We start from the raw sequence: 14,240 nt of genomic DNA on the forward strand, positions 1-14,240 counted from the left end.
GATTATGTGCCACCTTCATAGATACCATGGATGCACTGAATCCAATAATGCCTCCTGAACAGGATGTTTTCTTATGTAGTTTTACACGAATGAGAACACCAATATGTGCTGGGCTAGAAAGCTTTGTACACTTGCAGGTCTGAGTTCTTGCTTGGATCACAGGGACGTGGTTTAATGGCTTCCACAACTGGACTGTAGCACAAGTCTTTATGATAGATGGATGAGGAGACAAGGAAGGGCAACTGCTCTCTGTGGGAATGCACTGAGCTCTTCCTGGGGATGGCAGAGCAGCCAGGTCAGAGTGAATGGCAATGGCAAACAGAGGAGACCAGCAGTGTCTGTTCCTGGCTTCCTGATCAGGAAGAGCAAGTGGAAGGTGCCCTCTGCAGACAGATGGGAGCCTGATGTTGTCAGGCCCTTGTCCCCTTTGGGGGCCTTTTTCACTCCAGTATCTGCTGCAGGGACGGCACAGCAGGGCATACAAGATCCAGGATATCCTTGGACAGCGCAGCTGACAGTTTCTTCGCCAAACCTCAGAGGAACCAAAGAGGAGAGGTGCTCTGCTGCATCTCATACTCACCGGCAAGGAAGGGCTGGTGGAGAAGTTGAAGGTCAAAGTGAACCTGGTCTGCAGTGGCCATGGGATGGTGGAGCTGAGGAGTCTGAAGGGAGGGCAAAAGTCAACCTCACACCTTTGGGTTTCAGGAGAGCACACCTTGGCTTCTTCAAGTGTCTGTGGTGTACGGTACAGAAAGAAAGCAGATATAGGAATTGGAAACAAGAAGTGGTCAGCTGGGAGCAATGCAGAGTGTTTGTCCTAGTGCACATGCTGAGATTAATTTAGAAAGTCTAAAGCTCACACAGAATTGAACCTGCCCAGACATATCAAAGACAGAAGGGCTTTTAGAAATTTATACACAGCAAAAGGAAAGCTAGGGTGAATGTGAGCTCACAGTGAAATGGGGCATGCTACCTGGCATGAAGGGCGTGAAGCATCCTGTGCTGCATGTGACCTTCTAAAACAAGGTCTGAGAACGTGAGAAGATCTCAGTACCACAGTGTGGCCCAGATAGTGGGAACACTGAGAGCTGCCATGGACAATTCTCGGCAGGGAAATTCTGGGGAGCGCCAGGCTCTGTTCAAAACACAGATGGATTTTCTTTTATTTTTGAAGCGGTAAGTCTGAAAGATGTTCATGTCAATAAAACTGAAGCAATTGAACTGAATTGAATGGATTGAAGACCAAGACAGAAATCAGTGAAAATGAGTTAACACACCTCTCAAGTTCTGAAATACTCATGAGATCTGTTTTTTTTTTTAAGTTGAAAATTCAAGTCTTTCAGGGGATTTTGTGTCCTTTCTATCTTATTCCAAAAAGAACAACATTTTGCAGAACTGTGTTAGCAGGAAACACAAGCCTTCAGGTACAGGGACACAGACTGTGTTTCATTGTTCATCATGAAGGAATTCTGTTTGTTGGAAAAAAGAGAAATCTTTCATTTCCCATGTGCAGCTGGTTCACTGAGGAAAGCCAGTGGGAGTTGGTGCAAATGAGGTTTAACACCGAGTGGAGGAATGCAGAGAAGTGTGATGTGAGAAAAACTGATGCAAGTCCCATGGGGCCAATGGGAGTAGAAATGGGGTGGAGTAGCTGGGGAGGACATTTGTCCACACAGTGATGGGGCAAAGCTCATTAGGGGACATCCTGGGTCAATATAATTTACAAAGTGCTGCTGCAACTTCTTGTTTAAACCCAACTATAAATAAATAAATAAATAGTCTTCATAAATGCCCATCATTGTCGTCCTCTTTAAGCACTTTCGAGATACCTCTCCAGTTTGCTGTACAAGTTCTGAACACCTGAAGAAGATGACAGGAAGGCACAAGGCACAGGAGGGCTCTTCAGGTTGTAATGGGCCCCACGGGACTTTTGCTGCTGAGTCCATCCACCTCCAGTGCTGAGAGAAGATTGCAAGAAGTGCTCAAGAAGCCAAAATCAGAAGGAACAGTGAAGTTTCCTGGAGTATTAATGGGCCCCACTGAGGGCCATTCACAAGCCAGCTTCCCCAGGGACTTGTTAGAGCAGATAATTGGAAGCCATGATTGCAGGCAGACCAAGGCACTGGGATGGTGGCTGTGATGCTGAGCAAAGCCTCCTTTGTCTTCTGAAGCAGAAAGGCCAAGGCCTGATCCCCAGAGCCTTGGCAGGGAGATCGTGTCCCTCGTGCTGGCTCAGGGCCCTTCCTGGGGCAGTGGGATGGAGGTTTGTCTGATGTCAAATGAAAGACCCGGGGACAGCAGCTGCCAGACTCTGCATGGGGTGCAAGGATGCCGTGAGGCCCAAGTCCCATGTGGGCAGTGTGTCTCATGCCAGGATGTGGGATGTGAGAGGGGCCCAGGCTGGACAAGTAGTCAATCCCAATGAAACTTTGAACTTCAGATCTCTTAGTTCTGGTGCCCTGTCTCCTATAGTCTTATGTCCTTTTTGTTCTGCAGTGCCCAGCAGTGCACCCAGTGCTCCAGGTGAGGCTGCAGCAGTGCAGAGCAGAGCAGAGTGGGACAATCCCTCCCTTCACCCAGCTGGCAATGCCATGCTCAATGCACTGAGGGGACAGTTGGCCTTCCTGGCTGCCTGGGCACACTGCTGACTCACGTTCCATTTGATGTTGACCAGGACCCCCAATCCCTTTCATTGGGACTGCTCTCCAGTGTCCCTTATCCTGTCAGTGTGTATGTCCAGGGTTGCCCCCACCCAGGTGCAGAATCAGGCACTTGTTCTTGTTATACTTCATGTGCAATTTATGTTTGCCCAGTTCTCTTACTTGTCCACATCGCTTTGAAAGTCTTCTCTAACCTCAGTAGAGGAAACAGATGATACTCATCTTGGTATCATCAGCAAATGTACTCAAAACATCTTCTAGTCCTGCATGCAAATAATTGATGCAAACCTTATAGAGAAGTGGCCCTCAAATGGAGCCCTGGGGAACCCTGCTAGTGAACATCCACCAGCCTGATGGAACCCCATTTAATGTAGCCCTTTAGAGCCAGGCACATCGGCCAACTGCTCACCCATTAGATGATGTTTCTGTCTAGCCCAGTGCAGGAAAATTGGTCCAGAAGAATTTTCTAAGTAACAGTATCAATAGCTCCGGTGAAATCCTCAAGGATAACCTCAACTGGCTTCCCTTGGTCAACTAGATGTGTGACCTTGTCATAAAAGGACATTAAGTTTAATAAGAACTTCCTCTCATGAACCTGTGTTGGCTGTGACCAAAGACAGAATTGTCCTTCAGGTGTTTCTCAGTAACTCCCAGCATCATTTTTTCCATAATTTTAACAGGTACTCAAGTGAAACAGACAGTTCTGTAATTGCCTTTGTCCTCTTTCTTGCTCTTGCTTCAAACTGGTACAGTGTTTGCCAGTTTCCTGTCAACTGGTAAGTGTCATGACCCCATACTTCTACAGATGCCATTCAATTGAGAGCCCAGAGCAAACTGATAAGGTGTCACCAGTGAAAGAATGTAGATGTGTCATAGCTTTGTAATGCCTTCAACTCCAGACTATGCCACAGATGGAGCAGAGAGGAAGATCTGGCTCTTGTGTTCTGAGCTCATCCATTTGGGCAGCAGAATGACACAACATGCTCCATGGGGACAGGTGCAAAAGGCACAGTGGGTGCCCCAAGCACAGGGCTGTGGTGGCATTTAGGATGGCCACGAATACCTCCCTTCTGGCCCTCAGCTGATGCTCAGGAAGGAGCTGTCTGTCTCACAGATTTTCCACCACAGTTTACAAGCACGAGCACACAGCTAGGATCACCCCAGGCACCTTGGTCATCCCTGAGTGTGTGTGTGTGAGCAGTGCAGTCCCTGTTGAATACAGAGCAAGGATTCAGATGAGGGGCTCACACGCAGACACCTCACTGTGCACACCTGAACTCAGCTAAGGGGATTCTAGGTCCCATGATCCTGTGAGGAACAGAATCCCATTTCAGCCCCAAGGTTTGCATCTGAAGATGAAATGCCTAAACTTAGTGTTAGGGTGAGATGGCCTGATAGAAACAGGACAAGGGGAAATAGCTTTAAATTTAAAAGGGGACCGAGGTTAGATGTTAAGAAGACATTTTTTTACACACGGGCACTGGAAAATGTTGCCAAAAGAAGCTGTGTATGACCCAACTTTGGAGGCATTCAAGGTCAGAATGGATGAGATTCTGGGCAGCCTGATCTGGTGTTTGGCAACTCTGGCCATGGCTAGGGACCAGAACTGGGTGATCTTCAAAGTCCCCTTTAGCCAAAACTTTTCTATGGTTCTGTAATGTTACGACTGCATTTACAAGTCATGAATGGAGCATTTCCAGATTTGCCATTTGTTTCTCTCATGATAAAATTTCTTCTTGTAGGAACAACTGTGCTTTCGGAATCCAGTGGATGTGTTGATTAATTGAGCTGACTTTGAAGTACATTCTGTAGCTATGACCCTACTGCGTTGCAGGAGCTCTCAGTTCAGGAGGGCCATGGATACCTCCAGGGAGAGAAGGAAATCACATTCTCTGCTGCTGAGCTGGGTTGGGCTACTGGGACACAGGGAGCTTATAGTAGTGGGCAGCACAGCAGAGAGACAGCTGTGCCCAGGAGCAGCTCCTGTGCAGCACACAGCAGTGCTGGGAGCATGATCTGAAGGTGACTGGGACAGAAGCAAAGAGCTTACAGGCTGTGAGGTACGTTTGCAGGCTGTGAGATCACTGAAGGAGCATTGCTCACAACCCTTGACAAGGTAATTTCTCATTGCAGGCAATGTTGTGGCTTTTTCTGCGGGGATCACTATGCTGGTGACATCCCATTGCAGATCAGGCTGCAAACTCTGTTTCTTTATCATGGAAAAAGACCTGCTCCAACTGAGGGCTTCCGTGCTGCAGCATCAGAGCACAGCCCTGAGGGCTGCGTGTCCCAGGACGGCTGCAGGCTGTGCAGCCGGGGCTGCAGCCGGATGCCCAGGGCTGTCCTGCAGAGCAGGTCCCTGCTGTGCCCCAGGGGCTGTGTGCCGGGCCAGGGACTCTGCCGCCTGCTAGGCTCAGCACTCAGCACTCAGCACTCAGCGCTCAGCACTCAGCACTCAGCACTCAGCACTCAGCACTCAGCCTGCCCAGGGAGCTGCCCAGGGAGCTGTGGGGAGATGTGTGAGGGGAAGGAGCCCCCCGGCAGGGCAGGGCAGGGCAGGGGCCTTCTGCTGCCACAGCTGCTGCCTGGGCAGGGGGATCACAGCTACACTGCACTGTAGGCTGTTTCCAAAGGCCCTTTGCAAGAGGAGAGAGAAGTCAGGGATTTTCCATTTTCTGTACATAGGAAAGGGGAAGTGTTTTAGACAGAAATCTGAAAGGAGCTGTGGAATATGAGCACTGAGAATCCTGAATTGTACATTTCTCATTCTGCTGTTATATGAATCATGTCCTCAAGTGCTTTCAGTTTCTCCTCTCCCAAAGGACAGCACCAGCTGAAATTATCGTAATTCTCTGCAGACGGGAACAATGCACTTTGTCTGCAAACAGGCAGCTTTCTCTAAGAGAACTTTGAATGCAGAGAACGTGAGATGGGCACTCTGTGTGCAGACAGGTAAAGACATGAGACATGGAAATGGCTTGTAAAATATCCAGGCAGCTGAGATATGATCAGAGAATGACAGGAAATAAGAGCCCCATAAACTTCTACTTATTAAGGTATGGTGAAGCTCATTAAAATAAACTCCCGTAATGGAGTTAAATGAACATTATCCATACACATAGAAAAACTTCTTATAGCAGTGGGAAGAGTGTTTGTGCGAATGGTCTTGACTCGTCATTATCTTCTGTACTCTGCACAGGACTCCATGCCCAGGAACTGCAGATGCCCAACAGCAGCTCCATCAGCGAGTTCCTCCTGCTGGCGTTGGCAGACACGCGGCAGCTGCAGCTCCTGCACTTCTGGCTCTTGCTGGGCATCTACCTGGCTGCCCTCCTGGGCAACGGCCTCATCAGCACAGCCGTAGCCTGCCACCACCGCCTGCACACCCCCATGTACTTCTTCCTCCTCAACCTCGCCCTCCTCGACCTGGGCTGCATCTCCACCACTCTCCCCAAAGCCATGGCCAATGCCCTCTGGGGCACCAGGCACATCTCCTACGCTGGATGTGTTGCCCAGACCTTCCTGTTTGTCTTTCTGATATCGACAGAGTATTTCATTCTCACCATCATGTCCTATGACCGCTACGTTGCCATCTGCAAGCCCCTGCACTACGGGACCTTGATGGACAGCAGAGCTTGTGCCACCATGGCAGCAGCTGCCTGGGGCAGTGGGCTTCTTTATTCCCTGCTGCACACTGCCAATACATTTTCCCTGCCTCTCTGCCAAGGCAATGCCATCAATCAGTTCTTCTGTGAAATCCCCCAAATCTTCAAGCTCTCCTGTTCACGTTCCTACCTCAAAGAAAATTCACTTCTGCTTCTTAGTATATCTTTAGCATCTGGGTGCTTTGCTTTCATTCTTTTCTCCTATGTGCAGATCTTCAGGGCCGTGCTGAGGATGCCCTCTGAGCAGGGACGGCACAAAGCCTTTTCCACGTGCCTCCCTCACCTGGCCGTGGTCTTCCTCTTTGTCAGCACTGCCACATTCGCCTACCTGAAACCCCCATCACTTTCTTCCCCATTTCTGGACCTGGTGCTGGCACTGTTATACACAGTGGTACCTCCTGTAGTGAACCCCCTCATCTACAGCATGAGGAACCGGGAGCTCAAGGCTGTCCTCAAGAAACTATTTCTATGTATGTTTTTTCAGCATTAATTATATCTTCATCATCTTCACATGATTACCACAAACTCAAGAAAAGCTGGGAATGGCATCAGGTAATATTTCTTTTTTTTTTTTCTTTCTCTGTTAATATTTTAATTCTTGCAATAGTTTTTACTCCACTTAAATAATATTATTAATTGATATTTCCCATGTACATTTGTTTTTTCTTACTCCTGAAATCTTTACTATTCTTCAAGCACTTGGCTGTTTGAGTAGATTTAAATATAAATAAATAAATAAATAAAAATTAGACTATCATCTGTATCTCAGAGAGCAGCCCTGCACACAGAGGGCTGCAGGAACCAAGAGCCCAATGCCACACGTTGCAGCAGCCCTGGTGTCTGTGGGGCTGCCCCTCACCGCCCGCTGGGCGCTCCCTCTCTGCTGCCTTGGAGTTGTGCTGCTGCTTCCCTGGAGCCACGGCCATGGGCAGCAGCAGGACGTGCTCTTTTCAGTGCTGCTCTCCTTGCACCACCTTTGCACGCTGTTCTCCTTTCTCCTTGCACTTGTGTCAGCCCTCTGGTCCTGCATTACGTAGCAGACCAACAAAAAAAGGACGCTTTGCCTGCGGTGTGCCTGGAGTTGTTTTAACAGCTTGGAAGAGCATTGCCATGTCAACAGACTGAAGGCTGGACACTTGGGGAGGAGGGAATCCTGTGAAAAATGAGACAGCCTTGCTCTGCCCAAAATGTTCTCATCATTCTGTAGGAAGATGTGACTGCAAACTTGTTTTTGATGGACTTGCTTATTGCCACCTCACTCACAGCCCTGGATAGCACACCGTAAACCTAGGAGCCACAGAAGGATGCCAGAGAGATCCTTGAGGTCCTGTTTGGAGACTTTCCTGCTTCAAAACTATGAGACAAGCACGCTTACAAGTCAAGGACCCTCCACTTCTCTCTGCTGGATCAAAGCTGGAACCCAGACCTGTGATGTCTTTCTCTGCCCTTCTTTCCTCCCTACCCCCATACTCTGTCTCTCTCTTTTCTTTCTCTTCATCTCATAGAATTGTTAAGTAACACAAGGCTTACTTTGATTTCTTATAACATCACAAAGTGTAGCTGCACATGGAAATAAGTGTAGAAGTGCCAGTACCTTACAGATAACTGTAGCGCACAGATTCGCATTAAACTGATGCCTGTGTCTGGACACTGAGTGTCAGTTTCACTGTTATCCAACCAGGGGTTGCAAATCAGCTGAGGTTCCCCATCCGTGCTCGTTGTGTAATCAGTGCAACCCACTTACTCCAAGTGGCATCAGTTGCATGATGGGTGGAGGGAACCTTTCGTTTAAACATGCAGTTCAGCACTGGCAGTCGAGGTGCCAGAGGAGCTGTGTTTCAGTACCGACCACTTCAGAAGCAGCCCGAATCCCCTCATATGCAGCTAAGATCTCCTTCTCAGTTGCAGTGTAGCACTCTTTGGACCCTCTTTATACTCGCCTCCAAAATCCCAGGCATCATCCTCGGGTCTCTCCTGAGGATCTTTACCACAAACTCCAAGTGGGACCTTTCTCTCCAGCAGCAGTGTACAGGATGTTCTTTACATCCTGTCCCAGCCATACTGGCCCTAGGGCCATGGCACGGGCTATGTCCTCTTTAATCTGTTCAAAAGCCTGCTGCTTTTGAAATGTGAAGTCATTTTTCATCCGCGGCACCTGATGAAGGAAGTGCACAATAAGGCTACAGTTTGGAACATGCAGTCTCCAAAAGCCCACTACACCCAGAAAAGACTGTGTCTCTCTCTTGCTAGTGGGTGGAGACATAGCAGTGATGTTGTTGGTCACATCTGCTGGAATGTGATGACGCCCATCTTGCCACTTTATACCTAGGAACTGAATCTCCTGGGCAGGTCCATTCACTTTGCCTCGCTTAATAGCAAAACCAGCTTGCAGAAGAATTTGGATTATTTGCTCTCCTTTTGTGAAGATGACTTCTGCTGCACCTCCCCACACAACAGTATCACAAATGTAATGCAGGGATCCTTGAAATGCCCACCTCACTCTTTACTCCAAGTTCTCTCACACATTACTCTGAGTTTATTCACATTTTGTGTGTGTGTGTGTGTTTTACTCACACTTTCCTCAGCGTTTACGGAAACATTTCTTCAAGTTTACTCACACTTCACTCTGGGTTTACTCAAACTTTTCTCCGATTTTTACTGACACCCTGCTCCGGGTGTACTCACGCTCTACTCCTGGTCTACCCACACTTTGCTCCTGGTCTTTCTCACACTTCAAGTTTATTCACACTTTAGTCCAGCTTTATTCACACTTCTCTACGTGCTTTACCCATACTTCACTCTGGTTTTTACACACACATTTCTTTAGATTTGCTCTCAATTCACATCCAGTTTTCTCTTCCGTCCTCCCCATGGTCAAAGAACCCAGAGTTCTGTGGTGGCACCAACCTTTCTGCCACTTATTCAAAGCCTGCCATTTCCTAGACTGCTCTGCATCCCTCACCACCCCAGAAGAAGGAGAGAGAAAAATAGCACTTGTGACGCCACTCTCTCAGCCATTCGCCCTAACCCCTGAAATCCTTTTGCATAGGTCGCAGGCTTCCCTGAACAGTTTCATCACTGCTTACCTGAACTATCAAGAATGGGTAGTAATCAGAGGAGCGAACCAGACCTGGGACTTTTCTGGTGATGCTGGTGGTGCAGGGAGGCCCCAGGGAGGCCACGCACTCTGGGAGAGGTGGAAGGGCCGAGAGCTAGTAGATGGGTTTAACAAATGGATCACAGCAGCAACGATCTGAGGAGGAATGGTAATTTACTAAATCCTACTGAACCAAAGTGTGCCCAAAGTGTGAGTCCCCACGATAGTACAAGGGAAGCACATGCCCTTCTCTGCTGCAAACTGAGTGGGGCCTGAGGGAGAGCCACTGTGGTGCAGTCTGGATCTCCACCTATCTTCCTCTTCACACCATGTGCTCCAGGGAATTCTGCCCCTCCCCTCCCATCAGAATGCTCAAAATGCCCATAAAAGGCAGCAAGTGGAACCAGAACGCTAACTCTTTAACTCCCACTGCTTCACATGTTTTGGTGTGGAATACTGACATAAAAAAAAATCACAACACCACAACAGCCAGGACCTCACCACCCTCTCTCTGAAAAGATCCTCCCAGTCTCTAATCTAAATCTCAACTCTTGTAATTTAAAACATTTGTACCTTGTGATATCTGCCCATGTTAAAAGTTGATTTCCATCTTCTTTCTGAGCTCTCTGTGAGTACTGGAAGGCTGCAATGTGTTCTCCTCCAGGCTGTTTCTTCTCCCATCTCCCTCAGCCTGTCTTTCCAGGAGAGGTCCTCCAGCCCTCTGATCACCCTCGTGGCTTTCCTCTGGACCTTCTCTAAAAGCTTTACATCATGCTCCAGATGGGGCCTTCTGAGGGCTGAGTAGAGAAGGACAGTGCCCTTGTTGAACCTCATGCTGTTTCTTTGGGCCCACTTTTCAAGCCTGGCCAGGTCCCTCTGGATGGCACCCCTTCATTCTGTCATGCCAACTGCACCACACAGCTTGGTGACATCAGCACACTTGCTGAGGGTGCTCTCTGTCTCATCATCCATGCCTCTGATAGACGTTGAACAGCTCTGGTCCCAAGGCTGACCCCTGTGGACATAACTTGTGATCAGCCTCCACCTGGTGGAGCCGATTTCCCAGAGAGCCATTTACCACAGTCCTTTGGCTGCGACCTTCCAACCAATTTCTTATCCAATGAACACTCTGCCCTTCAAATCCATCTCACACATCTCTCCACAGAGATAAGGAAGTGATGTGGGACCATGCCAAAGGACTTCCAAAAGTCCAGGGAGATTTCTGTACCACTCTGTGTAACTGATGTACTGACAAAGCATCCACATTATCATTCTGACCATAAAGAACCAGGACATGTATTGAACTGTGGGGAAAATACTGATTTCTCTTTTAGATCCTTGTAATATTGAGCTAAAGAAAGCATTGTAGATCCCAGGACTAAGGCTGTGTTATAGTAAAACACATCTTTTTACAGCACACACGAAGAAATTGTTTATTAGATTGATTCTTTGCTTACAAGTGGCACCTGGTAGATAAGTGTGTTTCTGTAACTTAGCAACCTTCCCTTCAGTACCCAGAGAGCTGTTATTGGAATGGTCTGGAGTTCAGCAAAGGAATCATTACCAGAGCTGCAGTGACACAACAGACTGGGTCTGACAACAAGAACAGAAATAACAACTTGTACACAGGGGTAATTTGGGAAGTTATTATTAAATATTAGGGAAAAAAAGTCAGGACATGAGACAATAAAGATTAAATAGAAACATGGCATATCACTTTGATTAGAGTAAATAGGTAAGGAAGAAGAGGATGTGAAATCCTAACTAACAGTGAGCAGATGTATGTGTTGGAAATAATTTATATTATATAGAATAACAGAAACATGTGTTGTGGGTTAGGTGCAGTTTCAAATAATATATTAACGTGAAAGGGACGCAGAATTCAATAGCTGATCCCAAGTGTGCAGAAAAAAACAAACAAACAACAACAACAAAGAACCCTGCATTGATATGTAGCCATTGACACACACAGTTTGTTGTCTTTGGGTTTTAAGCAAAGAAAGAATAAAACTCTTTGTGCCTCAACCCAGGAATTGCTGAGATGTGTTCTCTCCCCTGTCCTGTAGAGGGGCAGTGACAGAGCAGCACAGGGGGCACCTGGGAGCCAGGCAAGGTGAGCACAGCGCAGCTGGGCGCTGAGTTGCAGGCTGATTTTGGGGTCCCAGCCCCGCAGCATGAGGCTCCGTGTGCCTTCCCCTCTGCAGGACAGCCCGGCCCCACCGCCCCACAGGCAGCCCCTGGCAGCTCAGTGCAGGCACTGTGTGGGGCAGCATGCGTGCAGTGGTACAGAGATGGGCCCCCAGCACAGCCCCTGACACCACATGTCCTCCTTCTCACAGCACCTACTTCCTCCCCTTTAGTTCATCTTCCTCTTCATCATGGTGCACCCTGGCTCACCTTTTAGCACTTTCCCCCCAGTTTGGCAAACTTCCATTGCTTGTCTTGCCACAATCAACAACTTTCTATCTTGGTCTGGTGTAAGTGCAAACAGTTATGTCAAACCCAAGAACAAGTCCTTGCACCTGGTGGAGGCAAAAAAGTGATTTCAGAGCTTCTGTGAAACAGGATCATTGATAAAAACAGGGCTGTTCACACACCAGTCAAAGGTAAACACAGAAGTTTTACCACGAGCACACACTGATTCCTTCTGCTAAAGTAATATATTGTTCAACCGGCTAATACATTGATCCCATTTGCTAATCAAGCCTATATCAGCTCCACGGTGCCTGCTGGCATCTCATTTGCCTGCAGACACAGAGGTGGAACATGGAGGCTGTGAGAAAGTCAGCACTGAGCCAGAGTTCCTATGGGCTCCAGGAGAAAGAGAGCACGGTGATGCCTCAGTACAAGTAGAAGGAAGCCAAACATATGTGTAGGACCATGATAACCACTAATGATAATTACACACACACACACATATATGAATAGCAAAGAAAAATGAAGTGATAAACATAAATAAATATTATAATCAGTAAGGAACATAAGTTTGTTATTGTACAGACTGAGTCACTTGCTGACACATGTGAAGTTTATGCCTGCTGAAATGTGACCATGACAACATTTTCCTCACTGCATCCTTGAGCTCCTGGTTCCTCATGCTGTAAATGAGGGGGTTCACTGCTGGAGGCACCACCGAGTACAGAAATGACACCACCAGGTCCAGGGATGGGGAGGAGATGGAGGGGAGCTTCAGGTAGGCAACCATGCCAGTGCTGACAAAGAGGGAGACCACGGCCAGGTGAGGGAGGCACGTGGAGAAGGCTTTGTGCCGTCCCTGCTCAGAGGGCATCCTCAGCACGGCCCTGAAGATCTGCACATAGGACACAAGAATGAATACAAAGCACCCAAATAAGGCAAGAATACTAACAACAATAAGCCCAACTTCCCTGAGATAAGATTTTGAGCAGGAGAGCTTGAGGATTTGGGGGATTTCACAGAAGAACTGATCCACGGCATTGCCTTGGCAGAGAGGCAGTGAAAATGTGTTGGCAGTGTGCAGCAGGGAATAGAGAACCCCACTGCCCCAGGCAGCTGCTGCCTTGGTAGCACAAGCTCTGCTGTCCATCAAGGTCCCGTAGTGCAGGGGCTTGCAGATGGCAACGTAGCGGTCATAGGACATGATGGTGAGAATGAAATACTCTGCCGATATCAGAAAGACAAACAGGAAGGTCTGGGCAACACATCCAGAGTAGGAGATGTGCCTGGTGTCCCAGAGGGCATTGGCCATGGCTTTGGGGAGAGTGGTGGAGATGCAGCCCAGGTCGAGGAGGGCGAGGTTGAGGAGGAAGAAGTACATGGGGGTGTGCAGGCGGTGGTGGCAGGCTACGGCTGTGCTGATGAGGCTGTTGCCCAGGAGGGCAGCCAGGTAGATGCCCAGCAAGAGCCAGAAGTGCAGGAGCTGCAGCTGCCGCGTGTCTGCCAACGCCAGCAGGAGGAACTCGCTGATGGAGCTGCTGTTGGGCATCTGCAGTTCCTGGGCATGGAGTCCTGTGCAGAGTACAGAAGATAATGACGAGTCAAGACCATTCGCACAAACACTCTTCCCACTGCTATAAGAAGTTTTTCTATGTGTATGGATAATGTTCATTTAACTCCATTACGGGAGTTTATTTTAATGAGCTTCACCATACCTTAATAAGTAGAAGTTTATGGGGCTCTTATTTCCTGTCATTCTCTGATCTATGTGGGGAGGGTTCATTCAGCTCCATGATGTGATCTACATTTCATGAGTTTGTGTTTGCCATGAGGGACTCTGTACTTTTTATCTCAATGAAGCAGACTTGTCCCTGTACATAGGAACGTGGTGATCGTGTGTGGGAAGATTTTGGTTTCAGTATGTATCAGATAAAATCACTACTAATGGAAAAGTGCTGGTCTGCATCTGAACCTTAACGCCAAAAATATGTAGGTCAAAAATAGAAGTTCTAGGGATCGCTTTTTCCTACAAATTCTCATCCTGCTCACCATGCCCAAGGAGTGTTTGCTGAAGTCTGAACAGTTGTAAGACCTAAGAGGCAAAGGGATTCACTGCTGCTTAGCGCAGGGGAAGGGGAGCTGACTGGCTTTCTTTCCAATTGCTCTGAGCTTGACTACTTAGCAGACGCAAGACGATTGCATTCCCATAAAGTTCTGAAGTCAGACCCAGCTCAGAAAACAGGAGTCCTCTGCCCATCACTGTGTATTCACCCTTTCTCAATGTACTTCAGCAGTGCCTCATCACCACGCATCTTGCAAATGACCCCTAACACTGATTTCACCAACCCCACAGCATTTGCATATTGCATCTCTCTGCTTCTTCCCTGCACTTTGATTTCATGA

The 14,240-nt window shown here is 48.0% G+C and overlaps 2 protein-coding genes across 2 annotated transcripts; one reads left to right on the plus strand and one right to left on the minus strand.

Annotated features, from left to right (window-relative positions):
* Positions 1-533: 533 nt before the first annotated feature.
* Positions 534-13,386, minus strand: LOC149914479 (olfactory receptor 14J1-like). Its single transcript, XM_090126372.1, has 3 exons — positions 12,479-13,386; positions 5,224-5,245; positions 534-593 (listed from the first exon to the last, which is right to left on the minus strand). The coding sequence occupies exons 1-3, from the start codon at positions 13,384-13,386 to the stop codon at positions 534-536; spliced, it is 990 nt and encodes a 329-aa protein (XP_089982498.1).
* LOC149914480 (olfactory receptor 14J1-like) lies at positions 5,883-6,815 on the plus strand. Its single transcript, XM_090126338.1, has one exon. It carries the CDS (start codon positions 5,883-5,885, stop codon positions 6,813-6,815), a length of 933 nt encoding a protein of 310 aa, XP_089982464.1.
* Positions 13,387-14,240: the final 854 nt, after the last annotated feature.

The sequence above is a fragment of the Phasianus colchicus genome, chromosome 29 (assembly GCF_987193195.1).
Source record: "Phasianus colchicus chromosome 29, bPhaCol1.hap1.1, whole genome shotgun sequence".
Taxonomy (NCBI): domain Eukaryota; kingdom Metazoa; phylum Chordata; class Aves; order Galliformes; family Phasianidae; genus Phasianus; species Phasianus colchicus.